This window comes from Prunus mume, unplaced genomic scaffold (assembly GCF_029339155.1).
Source record: "Prunus mume cultivar Tortuosa unplaced genomic scaffold, ASM2933915v1 scaffold26, whole genome shotgun sequence".
NCBI lineage: Eukaryota > Viridiplantae > Streptophyta > Magnoliopsida > Rosales > Rosaceae > Prunus > Prunus mume.
In genome coordinates, this window is record NW_028296572.1 from 60,301 (window position 1) to 83,996 (window position 23,696).

At 35.9% G+C, this 23,696-nt stretch overlaps 1 protein-coding gene and 1 pseudogene across 1 annotated transcript; both read right to left on the bottom strand.

Moving 5' to 3' along the window:
- Positions 1–17,027: 17,027 nt before the first annotated feature.
- Positions 17,028–19,437, bottom strand: LOC148914260 (uncharacterized). Its single transcript, XM_089043776.1, has 8 exons — positions 19,246–19,437; positions 18,761–19,021; positions 18,429–18,682; positions 18,160–18,336; positions 17,980–18,087; positions 17,820–17,889; positions 17,636–17,734; positions 17,028–17,123 (listed from the first exon to the last, which is right to left on the bottom strand). Exons 1-8 carry the CDS (start codon positions 19,435–19,437, stop codon positions 17,028–17,030), a joined length of 1,257 nt encoding a protein of 418 aa, XP_088899902.1.
- Positions 19,438–20,904: 1,467 nt separating this feature from the next.
- On the bottom strand, positions 20,905–23,359 carry LOC148914261 (uncharacterized; annotated as a pseudogene).
- Between the last annotated feature and the right edge of the window lie 337 nt (positions 23,360–23,696).

Consider the following 23,696-nt stretch of genomic DNA (forward strand, 5'->3'; position numbering starts at 1 on the left):
CCGTGTGAATGTTCATACCACGACGTTGTTTTAAGATACCGTCGTCTATAAAAAGATGCCAAAGCTTTTTTTCTTTGTATTTTATCAAATTAGGAAAAACAAAAACCATGTTTCAGAGAAATTAAACCTGCAATCAAACATTCACAGAGAAAGAAAAATGTTTTTGGTTTCTTATAAATACGACGGTAGCTTATTATTCACGTCGTGTGAATATCCATAACACGACGTATATTAATATTTACGTCGTGTTAATATGAATATCACGACGTCGTGTAAATATCGCCGTAATAAGTTCTTATTACGTCTTATTTAATATTGTTTCGTCGTTGTTTAAACATTTATATTGTTTCTTCTTTAAACATTTATTACGTCTGATGTTATGTTATTACGTCGTGTAAAATCTTATCATACGTCGTAGTTTATAAATAACCGTCGTTTGTGTTCTAATTTTTCCCGAAATATTTTCACTTGCAGTTTGTTTATTCTCAGAACCATGGTTTCTCAAGACCAAAGTAAGTACTGCTCCAAAAAATGGAGGTAAGGAGCTTGGAATGGTAACTCCTCAAGACAAGCCCTTGAAGAAGATGAAGTTTGTTTCATCTGCTGAGACATGAACCAAGCAGCCCGACAACAATTTCGAGGATTCAAAGTCAGTCGAGGTATGAGCACAATGCCTCGTGGTTGTGAAGAGAAAATTGTAGAAAATCAAGCCGCTTGTTGAGTACAATAAAAGGGGGAAAGGATGTGGCCCTGCACATACCGAGATGCAGTCCTACATTGGTGTGTTGGCACGCTCCAGAGTCCCACTTGTGGACAAGAAATGGGCTGAAATCCCCAATGATATAAAGGAGCAAATTTGGGAAGCCGTTGACATGGCTTTTGTGGTAGGTCAAGGGGCAAGACCTCGTGTTATCTTCTGCTGCCAAGAAATGGAAGGATTTCAAGTCTACACCGACGAGGCATTATATCCTTCCATACATCAAGGAGAGGGAGAAATTAAGCCAACCCAAGTATATAAATTCATAGAGAAAGCAGAATGGGATGCCTTTGTAGCTTCAAGGTTATCCAAAGAATTTGAGTCTGTGCATTCTCAACATTCACATATTAGGGAGAAACTTGAGTACAATCATCGATTGTCTCGAAAAGGATATGCTGGTTTGGAGGATCAATTGGAGGAAACCATGCCTGGGTAGAAATTGATCGATCTACCTTATGGAAGAAAGCTAGACAGGACAAACATGGTAACATCCCGATCCAAAGGTGGCAGAGAAAGCAAAATTAATTGTAAACCTACACACTCTGTTTTAAAATTTTATTAAACTGTGTATAATTCTTATTACGTCTTATGTTATATTTTTCCGCTGTGTCAATGATTTTACTACGCGAAATATTTTAAAAACGCCGTGAAAGATCTAAAACTGGAATCACAACTCGTAATTATAGCTAAGACGCTCGGTGGTTAATTTTTTCGTCGTGTTAATGTTATTACTACGTCGAAATGTTTTCAAAAACGTCGTGAAAGATCTAAATCTGGAATCACAACTCGTTGTAATTACAGCAAAAGACGCGGTGGTTTATTTATTGCGTCGCTTTTAAACAACTAACCACGCGGTTTTAATTAACGCCGTTATAAATATATTATAACGCGATTTCTATATTGGTGCGTCGTGTGAAATTATATACGCGCGCTTGTTTATAAATAACCGTCGTGTGTTTTCTTGTGCTGACTTTTTTGTATGTCTTTGTTTTAGGATGAATTGCAAAACAAGTGGTCAAGGCGCCGAGTATAATCGCAAGTAATGATGTCTTGACCTTGGCTTTGGGTCCCGAGCATCCAGGGAGAGTAAGAGGGGTAGGTGCTGGGATTTCCCCTAGGCAATTCTTCAATTTACCTAGACCACAGAGGGTAAAGTTTGCTGATCAATTGAAGGAAAGTGTAAGAATTGTCCTTCAAGAAGAGACTAAGAAGATGGAAGCTAGAACCAAACAATTAGTAGAGGCTGAGAGGGAACATTTACTAAGTCAGCTTTCCCACCTCATCCCCAATTTTGATCCAAGCATGCTTAAACCGAAAACTAGCCCCTCTCAAAACCAAGGTCTACAGCAAAGTCCCAAAAATCCAATGTCTGATAAAGCAAGCTGTTCTGGGGCTGAAGGGAGATCCCAACATTTAGAGGATGATACTGCCAAAAATGGGGAACAGCAGGAAGAAACGGTAACATAACTGAACTTTGAATTCTCTGTTTTTTTAACATTAGACGTCGTTATTATGAATAAACCCGTCGTTTTAAAAACATACCACGACGATTTTATAAATAACCCGTCGTGTTTATTTAAATATCACGTCGTATTTAGTTTACTTGTTTTACACGCCACTAGACGTCGTACTTTGTGGTTTTTAGACGACGGTTTTAGTCCTTAACGACGTAATATACAATTACCACGACGTTTATTATTTACCATCGTTTAATAATTTTAAGACGTCCCATAATTCTTACATACCGTCCTTAGGTTATGCCTTACCACGACGCTTTTGGTTTAATTTTTTTACTCATAATCTATCCTTATATATATATTTCTTTATTATTTAAAACAGAAATCTGGGGCTTTAGATAATCAAGATGAAGAGAAGAAAGAAGAAAATAAAGATGAACAGAAGATGGGAGAAAAAAAAGATGAAGGGAAGAAGGAAGAAAAAAAAGAGAAAAAAGATGAAGGCCAAAAGGAAGACACAAATGATGAAGAGAAGAAAGAAGAAAAACAAGATGAAGAAAAGCATGACGAGGAGGTATATTCTCATAACTTTGCCTTTTTAATTTGTTTTTCACATTTCAGACGTCGATATTTTTCTTTAAACCGTCGTTTGTTTTCACATTAGACGTCGGAATTTATTTTCTACGACGTAATAAATTATCTAAAACGACGGTATTTAATTACCGTCGTTTAAATTATAATCAGACGACGTTTTTTAATTTAAACCGTCGTTTTTAATGAATTACCACGTCATTTTATTTTGCTTTATTTCTTTAAACAGGGTAATGAAGTAGTTGATTATTCGAATGTGGAGGTGCCATCTTCCTTACAGTCCCTTTGTCGTTATGTGGAAACGACACTAAAGCCTCAGGAGAAGATCATGACCTTCAACATTGAGAAGGAGGTGTTTGGTGCAGATCGAAGTACCTTCGTCTTGCATGAAGATATTACACAGTTTGCAGGCATGGAAGAAATTGGGGCTACTGTGGTTGCAGTATATATGAGGTTTGTCCTAATCAAATATCAAACATTATATCATAAGACGTCGGTTGTTTAATTATTGCGTCGTTTTAAACCACTAACCACGTCGTTCTTTTTTTACCGTCGTGATAAATTAGTTATCACGTCTTTTCTATTTCATTCGTCGTGTGAAATTGTATAATACGTCGTTTGTGTATAAATAACCGCCGCTTGTTTTATATATTTAGGTGCTTATATGATGTTTTGAGAGAAGCAAATATGTGCAGATGGTTGGCTTTATCGACTTCGCCAAGTTAGTGCCAACCGGGTCACTAATCGATGATCACGAATTGTAGCCAATCGACTTCAAAAACAGATGGTGAACAGATTTTCATGATGCCTTACAATCCAGGTTAGTCTCCTTAAAAGGATTTTGTTTGTATGATTTTCACTAATTGACCACTTATAAAACTGTTTAACTAATTCTGTGTCGCTTGAAACATCTAACCACGTCGGTTATTTATTTATTGAGTCGCTTGAAACAACTAACCACGTCCGGTAGTTAATTATCGTCGTGATAAATTTATAATGACGTCGATGATTAAGTTATTACGTCGTGTGAAACTATATAATACGCGGTTTTTATAAATAAACGCCGCTTTCTCTCGTGCCGACTTTTTATATTAACCGCGCTTTTATTTTATTTTTGTGCAGCCGTCTATTGGGTCTTGCTTGATTGTGAGGGCAAAGAGGGAAACCGTCTATTTTCTGGATCCTCTGCCTGAAATCGTGTGGTTGATGAGGAGGGCAAAACATCGTGAACAGTGCTTTAAAAATTTATAATTCCTACATAGGCGTACCAGCCGTAAAGCACCAATTTGAAAACTCGCCAGCACACCAAAGCAACCCAAAGAAGTGTTTAATGCGGGTATTATGTGATGCGCTTCATGAGGGACATCATCATGGATCCTTCCTTGGAGTTTGAGAAGAAGGTAAGAATAAAATTTTCAGAAACATTTTTTGTGGTTTTTTGTATTATCAACGACGGTCATTTAAAATTACCGTCGTTGAATCGATAGACTACGCTTATGAAAAAAACGCTGCTGTGTCAATTTCTTTTATTTTGTAAAGCTTAATAATCATTGTTTATGGATTGCAGTTTGCCAAGGGAAAAGATCAAGCGCCATACCCCCAAGCAGCCATTGATGAAGTCAGGAAAGAATGGGCAGAGTTTGTTTGCCTTCATATGGATTAGAGGATTTTTGGAACACTTGATATTTTTATATGTACTAATTTTGTCTATAATATATAATGTACAAATTTTGTCTATAATATACATCCTTTTTTTCCCTGAAAATTTGTTGAGGTTTTCATAATATAAAAGAAAAACAAATTATGTGTAACCGACGGTAATAACTTTCCAACGACATAATTATGTAAAAACCGACGTAAAATGATATTTAGACGTGATGGGACGTACATAAGACGTCGTTTTGATGACAATTTCGCCATGGTTTCGCTTTTAAACGACGCCTTTTGAACAAGTAAGTCGCTTTATTAGGGTTTAGGTTAATACCTTATAACGACGGTGATTAGGTCGTGGAATATGTATTTTACGTCCGATGGTGAAACATCCGCCATGGTTTCTCTTTTAAACGACGTCCTTTTTACATGTGAGTCGTTTATTATTATTTACAACGTCGTGGTTTGTTGTTGATATAAGAATATTTTATTATTTTTAATTCAAAATTTTAAAAATAAATTTAAAATAAATTCAAAAAATTCAACTTCAACTCCTATGAAGTCATTGATATATTTTCTTCCCTAAAACCCAAAAAATGCAGTTTGTGTAATAAAAGATTAAAATGTCCAACCTAAATAAAATTGTTTTGATGAGTCATAGCATCACTTACATAGTTTGATGGTTTAGGTTTAGGTTTGGGGATTAGGTTGTTATTTATTAGGTTTATGGTTAAAGTATAATTTTTGGGGTTTAGGTTTATGTTTGTTATTTATTAGGATGTAAAACCATAAACAATTTTATAAAATTAAATTTTACAAATATATAATTTATGGTTTTAAAGTTTAGGTATTACTTTTAACGACGGTGATTGAGTCGTGGAATATTGAGTTTACGTCGTATGGTGAAAAATCCGACGTCGTTTCTCTTTTAAACGACGTTTTGTTTACACGTGAGTCGCTTATTATTATTTACAACGCGTAGTTAATTAACCCTGCCGTGGTTTGTTGTTGACATAAGAATATTTTATTATTTTTAATTCAAAATTTTAAAAATAAATTTAAAATAAATTCAAAATTCAACTTCAACTCCTATGAAGTCATTGATATATTTTCTTCCCTAAAACCCAAAAAATGCAGTTTGTGTAATAAAAGATTAAAATGTCCAACCTAAATAAAATTGTTTTGATGAGTCATAGCATCACTTACATAGTTTGATGGTTTAGGTTTAGGTTTGGGGATTAGGGTTGTTATTTATTAGGGTTTATGGTTAAAGTATAATTTTGGGGTTTAGGTTTATGTTTGTTATTTATTAGGATGTAAAACCATAAACAATTTTATAAAATTAAATTTTACAAATATATAATTTATTGGTTTTAAAGTTTAGGTATTACTTTAACGACGGTGATTGAGTCGTGGAATATTGAGTTTACGCGATGGTGAAAAATCCGACGCGTTTCTCTTTAAACGACGCTTTTGTTTACACGTGAGTCGCTTATTATTATTTACAACGTCGGTAGTTAATTAACCCCGCCGTGGTTTGTTGTTGACATAAGAATATTTTATTATTTTTAATTCAAAATTTTAAAAATAAATTTAAAATAAATTCAAAATTCAACTTCAACTCCTATGAAGTCATTGATATATTTTCTTCCCCTAAAACCCAAAAAAATGCAGTTTGTGTAATAAAATATTAAAATGACCAACCTAAATAAAATTGTTTTGATGAGTCATAGCATCACTTACATAGTTTGATGGTTTAGGTTTAGGGTTTGGGGATTAGGTTGTTATTTATTAGGTTTATGGTTAAAGTATAATTTTGGGGTTTAGGGTTTATGTTTGTTATTTATTAGGATGTAAAACCATAAACAATTTTATAAAATTAAATTTTACAAATATATAATTTATGGTTTTAAAGTTTAGGTATTACTTTTAACATGATTGAGTCGTGAAATATTGAGTTTACGCTGTATGGTGAAAATCCGTCGTTTCTCTTTAAACGACGCTTGTTTACACGTGAGTCGCTTATTATTATTTACAACGTCGGTAGTTAATTAACCCGCCGTGGTTTTTCATAGTTTTAACGCTTTTTGATTTTGCGTGGTACATAGTTTTACCACGACGCCTTAATGTAATAAGCGCCATGTTTAATGTTAAATTTTAACGACGCGTGTTTTTTCGGTCGATGTTTTAAAGCGCTTTCTTAAAATATTCGCGGGACCTAAAATTTTCAGATTTGGCTCTTATTTTTATACTTCTAACCTGAACCCTAAAATTTTCAGATTTGCAACATAACATTTCGCTCTCTCACTTCATCTCTAATTCAAAGTTGGGTTGTGTCTAATTCAAAGTTGGGCCGTAATGATATATTACGTTGTTTTGTTAAAGGGTTTTAGGTATATGTTTCGATCTGTTAATATGTTGTTGGAGGTATGGGTTCATGGATTTTCTGTTTAATGTTTTCTTGATCACTCTCTATGTTGAATTGGGAATGGATTTCATTTTGTCGGATCTTTTAATCACTCTGTTATGTTGAATTGGGAATGGATTTATTGTTTTCATGCTTAGTATATGTTGGTTTCACGATATGTTGGTTTCTTGCTTGGTTTCATGTCTATGTTGTGTTCTTAATAGGGTTTTGGGATCTTGAAAATAAACCTGATATCGACGCTTTGTGTGCATAATGACGACGGTTTTTACTTTAAACGCCGCTTTATTATTTATACACGACGGTGTTATGTAACTACCGTCGTAGTTATAATTAGACGACGTAAAATCCGCTATATATGTCAAATACGTCCTGTTTTTGTTTAAAAACCGTCGTCTATGTTGTATATTACTTGCTATTAGACTTTATATAATCTGCTATAGTGATGGTCATTGCTTTCCTTTTCACTTTATTATATATAATAGGGTATAGTGTCGGAGATGGATAAGTCATGGATGCACTCGATAGAAGATCGAAGGCATATGAGTTAGGGGTGGAAGCATTTTTGAACTTTTCTGAGAAAATCTTCTAACTACCACACATATCCGTTGTCCATGTGTTAAATGTGTTAATTTGAAATTGTTTGGGGTTGGAATTATAAGGGATCACTTATACTTTAATGGAGTTGACCAAAGCTATAAGAATTGGACATTTCACGGAGAACCTTGGGAAGCAGCTACTAATGCTAGTAGAAATGTTGAAGAAGATGATGACCATAGTAGGTACAGCTTTTGTGTCTGAAGAAATAGAGATGGATGATAATGATTTTGGTGATTTTGGATCTGATCCTTATGAGTTTGCCAATGTGATTGGGGATGGAGATCAACCATTGTACCGGTTGTAGAAAGTACACGAAGTTATCGGCATTAGTGAAGTTGTATAATTTGAAGGCAAAATATGGGATGAGTGATGTCTGTTTTACAGAATTATTGATACTTCAAGGCGATTTGCTTCTTAAGGAAATACAATACCGTCTCTATGTATGAGGCAAAAAGACTTTGTGTGCATTGGGGCTGAGTTATGAGAAAATGCACGCATGCCCCAATGATTGCATCTTGTATAGGAAGGAGTATGAGGATTTAACTCATTGTCCTAATTGTGGTATCTCAAGGTGGAAGGAAGGCAAAGATTCAATCTTGAAAGAGGGTGTGCCAGCGAAGGTGGTGTGGTATTTTCCTCCAATTCCAAGGTTTAAAAGGATGTTTCGATCACATGAGACCGCTAAGAGTTTGACTTGGCATGCTGCTAGAAAATCAATTGACGGTTATATGTCTCATCCAGGGATTCCCCGTCTTGGAAACTTCTTGATGATAAATGGCCCGAGTTTGGTAATGAGCCGAGAAACTTGAGATTGGCTCTGTCATCCGATGGATTCAATCCCCACGCTCTAAGTAGCAGATATAGTTGCTGGCCGCTTATCTTAGTTACATATAATCTCCCTCCATGGCTGTGCATGAAACGAAAGTTCATGATGTTGACCTTATTGATTTCCGGTCCTAAACAACCCGGAAATGATATAGACGTCTACTTGGAGCCTTTGATTGATGATTTAAAATCTTTGTGGGATGGGATTGGAGGAGTGTATGATGCACATAATGAATACTTTACACTCAGAGCTACATTAATGTGGACAATTAATGATTTCCCCGCCTATGGAAACTTATCCGGTTGTGTTGTTAAAGGATATAAAGCTTGTCCAATATGCGGCGATGATACACCTAGTCACAGGTTGAAAAATGGCCACAAAATTTGTTACATTGAGCATAGAAAATGGTTACCGATCAATCATCCATATAGGAGGCAATATGCAGCTTTTAATGGGAAACCTGAATATGGCACGCCTCCTGAGCCATTAACCGGAGAAGAAGTGCTGCATATGGTTGAAGATGGTGACAGAGTTTGTTGGAAGAAGAAATCAATATTCTTTGATCTCGAGTATTGGAAATACCTTCCTGTGAGGCATGTCTTAGATGTTATGCACATTGAGAAGAATGTTTGCGATAGTATCATTGGTACATTGCTGGAGATCCCTGGAAAAAATAAAGATGAGATTGTTGCTCGATTAGATTTATTGAACATGGGGGTCAAAACTGATTTGCAACCCGAGTATGGAGAAAGACGTACTCGTTTGCCTCCCGGGCCTTGGAATTTGTCAAGAGCAGAGAAGAGAGAGGTTTGCAATTCTTTCTATGGTATGAAGGTCCCTGAAGGTTATTCTTCAAATATAAAAAATCTTGTATCTTTACAAGATTCAAGACTTCTTGGTCTTAAATCACATGATTGTCATACCTTAATGCAACAATTGCTCCCTGTGGCAATTCGTTCTGTTTTGGAGAAGCCTGCAAGGTATGCAATAACTCGTTTGTGCTTCTTCTTCAATGCTATATGTGCAAAGACTGTTGATGTTTCCAAGCTAGATAAGTTGGAAGAAGATGTAGTAGTTACTTTGTGTTTGCTTGAGAAGTACTTTCCCCCTTCATTCTTTGATATCATGGTTCATCTAGTAGTACATCTTGTCAGAGAAGTTCGTCTGTGTGGGCCAATATATTTTAGATGGATGTATCCGTTTGAAAGATATATGAAAGTGCTAAAGGGGTATGTTCAGAATCGTACTCGTCCCGAAGGTTGCATTGCTCGAGCGGTATATAGTGAAGAAGTCAGAGAGTTTTGTACCGAGCATTTATCTGATGTTAGTACAGTTGGAGTGCCTTCAAGCCAAAAGATGGGAGTTTCAAAGCCATTATCAAAGGTTGCACAAAGTGAGCGTAGTTGATCGGGACTGCTGAACCAAGCACATCTATATGTCTTGGAGAATACGGAGGAAGTCCTACCTTATATCGAGTAATGTATGAGTTTTATTCTTTAAGTTTCCATTTTAAATTATTTCTTATGTTTATCTTATATGTTTGGGATCGTAATACTTGAATTTTGTGTGTCATGTAGGCAACATATGATCCACATCCAGACCACTTATCCAAAATTTAGAAAGAGAACAAAGTGGCTGCAGGATAAGCACAATAGCACTTTCATTCAATGGCTACGCTTCAAGGTATATGTTATTGAATAATATATTGGACTTTTAATTTTCTTCTTTCTATGTTAGATTGAATTAAGTTATGATTAATTTGCAGGTTCAAAGTGAACTTAATGAGGAAGACAATCATGGCGTATCAGAAAATTTAAGGTGGCTAGCAATGTCCAAACATGGCATAAAGCCATTATATAGAGCTATCTCATTAAAGGTATTAAATTCAACATCAAGGCACAAGATGATGTGCGGACAACTCAAAATAGTGGAGTTTATTTACTTGCACATACTATGCAAGTTGCTAGTGCCAAGGATAAAAACCCAATTCTCTCAAATATGGGTTTCTATGGTGTCATTCAAGAAATTTGGGACCTTGACTACCAAAAGTTTACAATCCCAGTCTTTAGGTGTGATTGGATTGATAATACTTCTGGTCTTGTAGTGGACGAACTTGGATTTACCCTTGTAGATTTGAGTAAAATTGGACATAGGAATGACCAATTTGTTTTGGCTTCTCAAGTCAAACAAGTATTTTTTGTTGACGACCCGATGCATCGTGGTTGGTCGGTAGTGTTATCAATGCCTAATAGAGAATATAATGATGTTATTGGTGATGATGTCTTAGGTGATGTGAGAATTGAGTGTGAGCCATTTACTAGGGGGATGCCAAATGTTGACACATTTGATGAAGTGGTGGTTGAGTTAGGGAGTCAAAATATTCTAGATGGGTGTGAAGATATATGGGTTGAATGATGCTTTTAATTGGCAGTGTATGACATTAATTTTGTAATATATTGTAATGTGATTTCTTCACTTTCATTATACAGGTTTTGGCCACAAAACAATCGAACAAAAATTACTGGTTCCAGATTACAAAACACAGCGGTTTTGATAAAAATGTGAAAAACAAACGTCTGTTCTAATAAATAACAACGTTTTGGAGCATTCAACGACCGCAATATATTTACCGACGTCTTAAAGCAAAGTAACAATGAAGAACCACGATGCTATTGTGAAACAGTAATCCAGGATAACACGTCGGACAAGCATAAAGAACCGCCATGTAATTCAAAATAACACGACTCCAATCCCATAATACCGACGTCTAAAAGATGAGAATTTTAACCTGAACGTTACAAAAGACGACGTCGTCATGAATTTACCACGTCGTAAGTTCTTTAATAAACGAAGTGGAAAAGGATGAATTCACGACGGTATTTGAAGTCCATTAAATTCGTCGACGTTAAGATTTATGAATTAGACGACGTTAATTTTTTTAATGAAGACGTATAAATTATTAAACACGACGGTCTTTTTCATGGTACCGACGTTGTATATAGACGACAACGTCGTCCTTATAAATTACTGTGTCGTAATTAATGACCCCATCATTTTTTCCACGTCGTTTATTTTCAAAATATGACGTATAAATTCTGTAATACGGCTCTCATTTATTTGGAACCGACGTTGTTTATTCATTTCAACGTCGTCTAAGTAAATACATACGTCGTAATTAATGAACCTGACATCTATTTCCACGTCATAATTCGTAGAAAAATCGAAGTGGAAAATATATTTTACGACGGTATTTGAAGTCCATTAAACTTGTCGACGTTAAGATATATGAATTAGACGACGTCAATTTTTTAAATGAAGACGTATAAATTATTAAAGACGACAGTCTTTTTAATGGTGAAGACGTTGTATATAGACTACAACGTCGTCATTATAAATTACTATGTCGTAATTAATGACACCATCTTTTTTCACGTCGTTTATTTTCAAAATATGACGTATAAATTCTGTAATACGGCTCTCATTTATTTGGAACCGACGTTATTTATCAAATTCAACGTCATCTCTGTAAATATATGCGTCGTAAGTAATGACACCTGACATCTATTTCCACGTCATAATTCATAAAAAAATCGAAGTGGAAAATTCATTTTACAACGGTTGTGGGAAATGTTGTGACGTAGTAGGTGTCAATAACGTCGTCTATTATGATTGTAAAGACGTCGTATTTATATTTGTCATCTGTTTCCTTTTTAACGACGTTTTTTTGTTGGAGTTGGTCGTCTATTCTCATCCTCGACTGTTTTTTATGTCTTTTTGCAGCACAAAGACGTCGGTTTTTATTTTTTGATGACGTTTTTCGTTTTAACAACGACGGTTATTCACCGTCGTGGTTTTGTTATGGAAAAGATGTCGGTGGATTCCACGACCATTTGAAAACAGAATACACGACGGTGAATTCCCGTCGTGGTTTTCCTTTTTTGTAGTAGTGATGCTAGCTTCTTGTGATTAATAATTGTAAGTTCACTTAAGATGAACACCACGTCTTAAGGGTTGCATGGTTTTTCAAAGGGTTTTCACAGAACTTAATGAGTCTTTCATGTTCAGATTTGATCCGAATGTCCGGACGGGTTGCATGTTGGATATACGTTCTATGTTGGTAGTTCCAAGTAGAATATAAATTAGGAAAACCTAACCTTCAAAGTGGCATGTGCAAATCATAAGTAATTGGTAAAATTCATAGGATTGCTAGGTGATGGTGAAACCCTAGTGCTTTTATAAATTGGTATTTTAAAACTCTTTCCTTTAATCGTATTTGTTTATGTTTAAAATTTGCTTTTAGTATCAATCGATTTCTTAATCATCTTTCTCAACTTTTAGTTTTAGGTAGTTAATTGGAAATTGTTTTTACATAAATTGCTAAATAGTCCTTGAGGAGAACGACCTTGCATGAGCATCTATACTACAATAGCCTTGTATTCTTCCAAGTATTTTGTGTGATTTTAACCATATTTGCACAGGTACTAAAAATCCTATCAGGATGTGTTAAGTAGGCTTTGTTGAACCTGTAGGAACTTTCGAATCGAAAATCGGAGGTCGTGGGCCACACGGACCCGGTTCACCATTATGGGAAGTTTGACCCATCGGTTAACCGTAAGTCTTCCGAGGTAGTTTCACCCATCGAAAAGTACTAGAATAACCTTGTAAACGAGTCTTCATTGTTGTTGAGTTGTTTTGATTATATTGGGATTTTTATTATTATTATTATTAAAGTATATGGATTGGGTGATATTGGGTTGTTTATGAAAGTCCATTGTTTTAATTGTAGAATATAGTATTTTATGGAAATTATGTGTAAACAAGTTTTGATTATTATTTGAATTATTTTTGGGTCTTTATGGAATTTATGCTTTTGTGAGTTTATTTTTTTATATACTATGAATAAATAATTGGGTACATTGAAACATTGAGAATTTGGGAAAAAATTGAATTAAGGGAGGGTATATTATATTTTTTTATTTATTATTGTTCACCCATTTTGATCTAATCCTGTGATTGTAGAGTAAAGTTCCCCATTAACTTGAGAACTATTTGTGGTTAACAAATCAACTTTGTTTTGTGTATGAGTGTGCCACTGCTAGCAGTTTAAAACCCTAGCAGACTTCTAAAAAAAATAAGTAATTTGAGCCCCAAGTTACTGATTCTAAACAAGAAATTGTGAATTTGGGTGAGGAATATCTCCTAAGTAAGTTCTTTTTCTTGCCTCAGACTGGTGAGGACTTCACAATTTTTCACAATACAAAACTGTAGTTCGGCTAGAATAAATAAAAAGAGATTAAAAATTGTTTAAGCAGAACTGCCAATTACAAAATTTAAAGAGAAATGCCAAGTCCAAAAAGACAACAGAACGTTGACTTGATTTACGCGCACCGCCTCGAATCGGGTTGGATGCGCTTTATGGTGGATTGAACTCAGCACCTTCAATCGATAGGTTTCATTGGAAATCGATACCAATGTTTGAATTTGGTTTGAGCTTCAATCTGCTTCAAGCCCTAGAGGCGATGGTGGATTGACGATTGCTTTGAGCCGAGTCCGCACTATAGTGCTGCTCGCTTGATCGGACCTCTTCATAAATTTGTTGAGGTTTTCATATTATAAAACCAGATTCTACTTGACTCGGCTTGTGCCGAACCAAATTTGTAATGAGAGAAATCTCGCTTTGTGAAATCAAGTTTCAATTGAATCAAGTCGAGACTTTGTGTTCGGCCGACCTATCTCTTGTGGATCAAAGAGTTTTGGTTGCATCAGAATCTAAAGACTTTTTGAGATCAACTAATCTTGTTTTGAATTTGTCAGTATGACTTTGAGAGTTTTTGTTTTTGATTGATTTTTTGCTGTCCTTAACTCTGTTCACCTTCTCTTATATTTATAGAGAATCGGAATGAGGCTTTGCTATCAATGTCTGAGGGCAGATCTTTTGAAAAATATTTTCTTGATGTAGAGGGAGTTTATTTTAATCTGGTGAAAAAAGAACCTATCAATAGTCATTTTCTATGATGGTCTATTTGCTTTTCCTGGCAAAAAACCAACTCCCCTGCCCTCTGCTTGATTTTTGGTGAACAACTCTCTTGTTTCCTGCCTATTTCTCAAAAAATGTGACCTGCCATGAGGCTATAAAAAAAAACTTGGGACTTGGCCGCCCCTCTTTCCAATCATTTTTGAATGGTTTTATGGAGAGAGTGCTTTCTTGGTTAACTAGTTTTCCATTAACTTCATATCACTTCCTCTGTCTTTAGTTGAAAATTTTGACTTTTCAACGTCAGATGACCCGTTTTCCTAGGAAGAAGATCTTTCCCAAAATATTTGTTTGATTCAACTCTGAGATCAATGGTGGTGATCAAATTGCCTGTGTTTTTAGGGGTATTTGAAACTGGGCTAATTTCAAGAAGATTTTTATCAGCTGGCCTGCTTGGATCTAGATTACCGTTTTTAATGTTAATTTAAATTTTGATGAATTTGATCCTTGGTAATTGGTTTTCAAGGGTCTGGAACTTTAAAAATTGTCTGGGTACGTTAATCCCTGTCTAAATAAAGCCCAATAAATTTGTGTTTCTGTTATGGGTCAATTTTGATTGGGCTTGTGTGTGGGATTTAGGCCCAAACAATGCCCCTAAGTCTGAATCGCTTTTAAAAACAGTTTCAGACTTAATGATTAGCCAATAAATGACGTGCGCCATTTCCTTCCGTTGCACTAGCCCACCTCTGCCTATTCTAGACTTCGTGGGGAAATGGGTGATTTAACGGCTATTTTAATCTGCGCAACCCCTCTCCATCCACGATCTTCTTCCTTACCCTTAATAAGTTCTTTCAAACTTCATTACTGTTCATTTATAAACCTAACTCCCTTCAGTTTTCAATATTCCTCATAATCCTTTGTTTTCTTTCAATCAACCTTCAATTTCTTCTGTTTTTGTGTGAAACTAAAAATGTATTCCCCAAAGACTCACACCAAGATCTCTTCTTCTTCGCAGCCTCCTGCTTATCTCGCTGGAGATGGTGTTGATCAACATGCGATCGAGGTTCGTAGTAGGCTCCATCCATATGCGCAAAAGAACCTGGATGAAAATGTTCTTCAACTGATTGGGAATACCCTTGTTCTGGGCCCCCACTGGTTTGGCCACGTTCCTGAAGAGATTGCTACTCTATTCAAAGAAGATGCTGAGGCTCCCCTATGCTATCAGAGCTCTTATGCTCTAGCCTCTCATACATGGGTCAGCAAGAATTTGAGCCTATCCTATCCTACAAGTAAAATGAGGAATAGCACCGTGAAGTGGTTAGACTGGATTGACAAATTTCTTCTGATGTATGCGCACCATTGGAAAAAGCCGAATTTATGGCGCCGTCCTCCGTCCAAGCAATGTGAACATGGATGAGAATTAGTTGGTCTTGCTCTCTCGCTCGAATTCTACCAAGAACACTTTCAACTTTCGTGCGAGCCCTATGACCCCAACTTTGTTGGATATGGCTTAGATTTTTGGGTTCAGACCTCATGGGAGACCTGCTGATGTAGTTGGTGACTACCACAGAGGGATAAATGGCAAGAGGATGGCCAAGAAGTTCACTATTTCCCCTACCACAATCAACCAGAACTGCTCCTTCTCCAACAATCAAGAAATTCAAGATTCGTGAGGGTTAGGATCAACAACACATGCTATCTCTTCAGATGTACTGGCTGAACAACTTTGTCTTTCCAAACCATTCTTCAACAGTTCTGCTTGAATACTAGCATTTAGCAGAAGCTCTGCACAATCACACTGATGTGGGGCTTGGTCCCTGATAGGATTTTTAGTACCGTGCTATTAGGGTTAAAATCACATAAAATACTTGCAAGAATACAAGGCTATTGTAGTATAGATGCTCATGCAAGGTCGTTTTCCGCAAGGACTATTTAGCAATTTATGTAAAAACAAGTTCCAACTAACTACCAAAAATTTAAAGTTGAGAAAGATGATTATAAAATTGTTTGATACTAAAAACAAATACGATTGAAGGAAAGAGTTTTAAATACACTACGTGAAAAAAGACCTTTAGCTTCGGATAATATCCGTTGCTAAAGGTACCCCTGAACCGAAGTATTGGGAACCGATGCATATACTATACTAATACACTTCGGATATTATCCGTTGCTAAATATAATTTACTACTTCAGTATTTCATAATCACCGATGCGTAAGTTGTTACCATGTGCCAAAAAAGCGTTGACCTCCGATGCCTTAAATGTTGAATTGCATCAGGGAATATATTGGATCTGATGCTGAATACTAATTATAGCATCAATGATTTTGTTTATACTGAAGCCTGTTCTGACTTACCACTTTAGAAAATACGCCATTGCTGTTGCAAATTATGGTTTACGCATTCGTTTTTTGTGCTTATGCTGAAGTGAAAAGCCAACAAATAGTTTGACTTTTTACAAAAATTATTGACCCTTCGGATTATAGGCTTCAGTTCCCACAAAAGTGCTGATGTTGTTTTCAATTTTTTACTTCAGTTGTTATGGCAAAACTGAGGTTGTTATACACAATAGACATCGTTGTTACTTATAAAGTGTAAGCAATTTCCACTTTTCACATCATATTTTACTTAGTTTCTGTCTCAAAATATAGTCTCAAAATATAGCATCTCATCCATTTCATATATAATCCATACATCATCCATACATAAATAAGCAAAATACTACCAAAACAAGGAGAATGTTCAACCTCAAATCCACTCTAGCACATGACATGCCCATTCATCTCGAACCTCGTCCAATTCCATTTGGGTGTAAAACGCCTTCTTTTTCCCACGACTCGCATACTAAAATGAAATGAAGAGACCATATAAGATTAAGAAAAACTACATAAAATTTTTACCAACAAGCTATGCACAATCTTTAACAAGAAGCAAAAGAAAAACTACATAAAATCTTTAACAAGAAGCAATGCACAATCTTTAACAAGAAGCTCAAGAAAAGCAAAAATACCATAAAAAAATACAGGGAATTCAAATTCAATTGTTAGAAGATTTCAGACAGCAACTTGTTGTTTATTTTTGGTTTGTTTTTGAATAGAAATGATTATATTGATAATCAAGAGGACAAGTTGTCCTCGACTAAACAGCAAGAGCAAAGACTACTTAATTAAAAGCAGGAAACTAGAACCAAGAAGAAAACCACTGAAGCTACACCCCCTAAAATTTGCTAGAAAAACATCTAAGTAAACTTATGTTCAGACAGCAACTACGCCAAGGAAACAGAAACTGTAAGAAAGAAATCAGCTGTACCCAATCATCCAATCCATAACAAAGACTCAAAAAAACTGAAGTTGTACCTTAGTTCGAAATTCAAGGGATGAATCTTCACAAATTTCCTTCATGTACCGCATCACCCAATAACCACATGTCTTTCCATCAGCTTGTTTAGGATCACCCTACATTACGCACAAAACATATTCAACATTTAGTACTTAACGTTCCCTAAAATTAATCTTACTAAATTGTCAAATATACACATACCGAAAGCATAATCCATGTTGGTGGTTTATGCAGGCCTCTCCCCTTTTCAGCATTAAATTGTTTTATTCCACTTTAGCACATAAATAACAGAAGATTTCAGGTTGTAATACAAATGAAAAAGTTGACATATTAAGGAAATAATTAAAAAAGAACGACTTACGCGTTTACAATACGTTTCCACACATCATGTGGGTGATGAGCCCTAAGAGGATCCATGATATACACATTGTCTCTCTCTTCGTCAATGATTGTAAGGATCCAATGAGCCCTACATATTAATTGGAAATATATTAGTAATAGTCATAAATATATATTCTAAAACACAAACCACTTCACTTACCCAGGATTGTATGGGATCAAAAAGATGCTGTCAATACTAGCTTGGTTCAAAGCTTTCACAATGTATTGAACCCTCCCTACCTCATCCGGTGAATTCGGATCATGAAAGGTACGACTTGGGTCCATAAATCCAATCTTTGGTTCCCATTCTTGGTCTTTTACTAACTTATATAAATAGCTATTAACCATTATCATAGAGTCAGTAAACTGAAATACATGATTAATATCCAAATATAAACGTAAAATTATAAAACACAAAGTGACTATTACCTAATGTAAGCGGTTATTACAGCTTGTCCTATTTCATTCATATGAATGAAGCTGATAACATCTTCTTTTAGAACGTATATCATATTTTCTTCCCCAAATATGTCCTCATCAATATATGAAGAGAGAGTCTGACCTTGGGACATCAGTTTCTGTGCAAAGCCGTATAAAATCTTGCAAGACTTTGGTACTGTTTCCGGGATAGCCTGAAACAATGACTTCGCAAATTTTTCCTTTGTAGTTTTCTTTTTCTTCTCCTATCACATATACCAAAGGGTCACATATATATTAGGGATAACATGAAATCAAACAAGTTCAAAAGTAAGGTTGTTTACCACTACATCGTCTACAAAAACTATAAGATCCTCTGGCCAAGCTACTTGAGACCCAATAGCATCCTCAACAGTATTCAGCACTCCTTTCATTGGTATTGGTAGTGGAGAAGCTCCTTTTAGGGCATAATTAATAGAGACTCTTACATTTCCCTCTCCTAAAGGAACATTATGAATCAGCTGTTGAGGCACATTGATGTCAACAATTGTGCCACTTGCAACAATATTGTCCTTTGAGCCGAAAGCCAATTTGCAATCCTTACCCTAATACACATATAAAAGACATGTAAAAAAAAAAACAATCAAGCATACCCTAGCCTTAAACTAAATTAAGCATATGCATATTATAAAACTAAATGAAAATTAAGCAAGCATATATTCAGTGTTAATATAAAGTTCAACATCTGTTTTTTAATTTGCAGTGCTTAAATCTGATTCTGCAATATTAATAAGTGCATAATATCAAAGTAAATTCAAATAAACATTACCTTGTTCGCCTCAACTTCAATTTGCTCCACCACATCATCACAATCATCCTCACAAACTTCTTTAACAGCAGCAAATTCCACAAATTTTGATGGTATGTTTGTTGATGCTTTCTCGGACATGGGAGAAATATTTGGAATATGGACTGAGGTAGATACATTACAGGGTTGACCGGAAATCGCCACCTTTAGCATCTCTATTTGCTTTTGAAGAAGTTCTTGCGCAGCTTCGTGCTTTTTCTATTGTTCTTCCATCATCTTTTTTGTCTCTTGCAGCAAAACATCTCGTTCTTTCAACATTTCCTTTGACACACACTCCTTCTTTTTCCTAGGAATGTTGAAGAACGCACTTGGCTTCACAAAGCCTCCTACACCCCTCACCCTTCTAGCATGTTCAGGGGTCCCCAAAGCCATAGCTAAGACATCATTATAACCAGATACAGTTATAAGGCCTTCTTCTTTCTCCTTCAACAATTTTTCCTGATTTAGAAAGATACACACACACACATATATATATATATATATATTAGAAAGATATAATTTTGTCTTACAATTCACTTATTATTTAACATATATACTTACAATTGTTCCAGCCAATTCAGCTACCTCCTCATCAACAATCTTCCCGTTCTTATCTTCACGTACTACCTTCCATAAAAGAGCTCGATCTACTTCCTCATCCCTTGTCACTATCTTCTTATTTACCTATTCAAGATAAACCAAAGTTAGCATAAAGCAATTTACTCCTACTGACCCAACTATGTACAGATGCTCCGTATATATACTTACTAATTCTTCTACCACTCCAACATATCCTTTACGGCCAGTTCTATAATGGTATTTACATTTATTGCGCCTTTCCTTTTGGAGTTGATGGATTTCCTTCATTATAAACAACAAGTTTATGTCATATTTACAAATCTATGAAAGTTTCTATCATATTTACAGTTATATGATGGTATTTACAAATCTGATAATACCTGCCAATTTTCACTCAATCTAGAGATTACAAAACTTTGCCAATCTGATAATTCAATGAAGTCATACATTTCAGGAGGCTCCTTCAAGGCTTCTAGGTCATTTCTATGTGGAAGTACGCACTCCCTTGTTAATGTACTCTTGAATTGCCTCCATTTGGTTGAAGCAGATTGCACCAAGATGAAATAAAAGCAGATTGCGTCATCTATTTGGTTGAAGCACTCCCTTGTCATTTATATGTAGACTGTATGCTTTCGGGTGGTAATTCAAAGATGGACTGCACCAAGATGAAATAAAATCAGAAATATAGCTCGTGTATGCTGTAAAACTAAGCCACATGCATGAAAATTCTGAGGGATGATAACAGGACATGATCTGAACAACAATGACAATTCTTTTGGACAGCACACTCATTGTCTCGTGCTTTGTTGTGGTATCGGTATCCATCTACGGCATAACCACTATATTTCATAACTCCTTTTCGAGGTCCTTGAGCCAACCACTTTACGGTGTCTGTCACCGCATTTATATTCATGCATAATTGACCACCCACCTAAGATAATAAAACAAAATAAATTTGTTTGTCGTACCAATTAAATATGTTCAACACAAATTAGTACTATAAACAAAAATGACCCTATGATGAAACCAGCTAATAAACCTTCGGTTGTGCATGTCTTGTATTCATTTTTCATCTTTTGCTTTCCTAGGATTAGTCTCCTTCAAATGGTGCTTATGTTCACTGTAAAACATTACAATGCACAAATAATAATTTTGTTATTAAGCTGACTTGATAACAAAAAAAAAAAAAAGAAGAGTTGTTTTGAAAGATCACTGACTTTATGTAAGGATCAACTTCCATTGTATTATCCAAGATAGTTCGATGTGCTTGCTCCCATTTGTCATGCGGCACTGATTCTATAACAGCGCTTGATAAAGCAGCGCTAGTATTTGCTAGATCTAACCGCGATGTAGGTACCCCAATTGCACTTAAATCAGCCATGTACTCTGAGCAAAACTATACAGATTCTTCCACATGGAAGCGTTGAGCGATACAACCCTCCGGATACAAACGATTGTGTACATAACCCTTTAATACCTTCATGTATCTTTCAAAAGGGTACATCCATCTATAAAAAACTGGTCCACACAAGTGAACCTCTTTAATAAGGTGCACAGTTAGATGGACCATTATATCAAAGAAGGATGGAGGAAAAAATTGCTCAAGCAAGCACAATGTTGCCACAAGGTCCGATTGTATCCTATCAAGGTTAGGTACATCCACCACTTTCTTACATAAATCATTGAAGAAGAAACAAAATCTCGTTATTGCATATCTAACATGTTTAGGCAACACACCACGTATAACCACGGGTAGCAATTGTTGTATCAATATGTGGCAATCATGTGACTTAAGACCAAGTAGTTTCAACTCTTTCATGCATACAACGTTTCTTATATTTGAAGAGTAGCCTTCGGGCACTTTAATACCCATCAATGCTTTGCACACTAAAATTTTCTCCTTCTTATTCAATGTACACATTGATGGAGGCAAAAAAGTTCTCTTCTCCCTAACTTGTGGCGCCAAACCAATTCTTACCCCCAATTTAACAAGATCCTCACGAGCTGCCACACCATCTTTTGTTTTTCCGGGAATGTTCAACAATGTACCGAAAATACTTTCGCATACATTCTTCTCAATGTGCATAACATCGAGGCAATGTTGAACATAGTGTGATTTCCAATAAGGAAGATTAAAGAAAATTGATTTTTTCTTGTAACAATTAGTACAACCTACATCTTTCCGCTTTCCAGTTCTCTTCCCCCACTCATAGTTTATGGACTCGACTTCTTTCCATACTTGCTCCCCGGTTAGAGGCATTGGTGGCAGATCAAGTTCTTCCTTACCATTAAATTCTTCGGTTAATTTTCTATAAGGATGAGAACATGATAAGAATCTGCGATGGCCAGTGAATGCCATTTTATTTCTATGTTCCAACCTTTCCGCATATGTCTTGTCACCACATATTGGACATGCATAATACCCTTTCATAGTGCACCCAGACAAGTTACCATATGCCAGAAAATCATTGATTGTCCACAAAAGGACAGCTCTCAAAGTGAATGACTCTTGCCTGAAAGCATCATAAACTCCCTCCACCCCATCCCACAGTAATGCTAAATCATTAACTAATGGTTCCAAGTATATGTCTATATCATTGCCCGGTTGTTTAGGGCCGGAAATTAACAATGTTAACATCATAAACTTCCTCTTCATGCACAACTCTGGAGGCAGGTTATATGTCACCAAAATCACTGGCCAGCAGCTATATCTACTACTAAGAGAACTATGTGGATTGATTCCATCCGAAGAAAGAGCTAACCTAAGGTTTCTTGGCTCACTCCCAAAATCTGGCCACTTATAATCAATCATCTTCCACGATGGCGAATTAGCTGGATGACGCAATCGACCATCCTTTATTCGAGCTTCATTATGCCAAGTTAAACTTTTAGATGTTTCCAAAGACTTAAACATACGTTTAAACCTTGGGATAGGAGGAAAGTACCATAAAACCTTTGTCGGGACCCCTTTCTTCACTACGTTCTTCTTTGTCACCTTCCATCTTGAAAGGCCACATTTAGGGCAGCTTGTCAAATCATGATACTTCTTCCTATACAAAATGCAATCATTAGAGCATGCATGTATCTTCTCATATTTCAATCCTAATGCATTCAACGTCTTCTTTGCCTCATACATAGACGAGGGTAGCTCTTGACCGATCGGGAGCAAATCACAAACTTCAATCAGCATATCCGAGAAACAATTTTCGGTCATGCCATGCCTTGCTTTAAGATTGTACAACTTAACCAATCCTGATAACTTGGTGTGCTTATGACACCCAGGATAAAGAGGCTTCTCGGCTTCCTCCAAAAACTTCTTAAATTCCTCTGGATTTTCAGTGAATTGTTCATGTGCACCTTCGCACATGTCAACCGTTTCACCAAAAAAATCACGTTCCGGTTGTGGTTCTTGATTTACAGTTTCACTAGCATTTATTTCAATATCCTTGCCATGCCATATCCAATCCTTGTATGTTTGGTCAAAACCATTAAAATACATATGCTCCCTTATTACTCTAATCGTAAACTTTCTTGTATTCCCACATTTCTGGCATGGACAAATGCGTCCCTGATCAACAGCATTTGCTAATGCTATCCTTAGAAATTCTTCAACTCCCTCTTCATACTCTTTACTTCTTCTATCGGCAAGCATCCAAGGATTTTCCATAATTGCTTAACCCATAATTTTTACCAATACAAAATAAAGTTAGAGAAAACACTAGTTCATATTCAAAACAAAGAGGGCAGCAGCCAATTGCATGCAACTCAGCTCAATTGCAATGATGTTACATGAATTACATACCACATGCATATTTAACTTAAGCCTTGTTATTTCAAAACTATACCATTGTGAT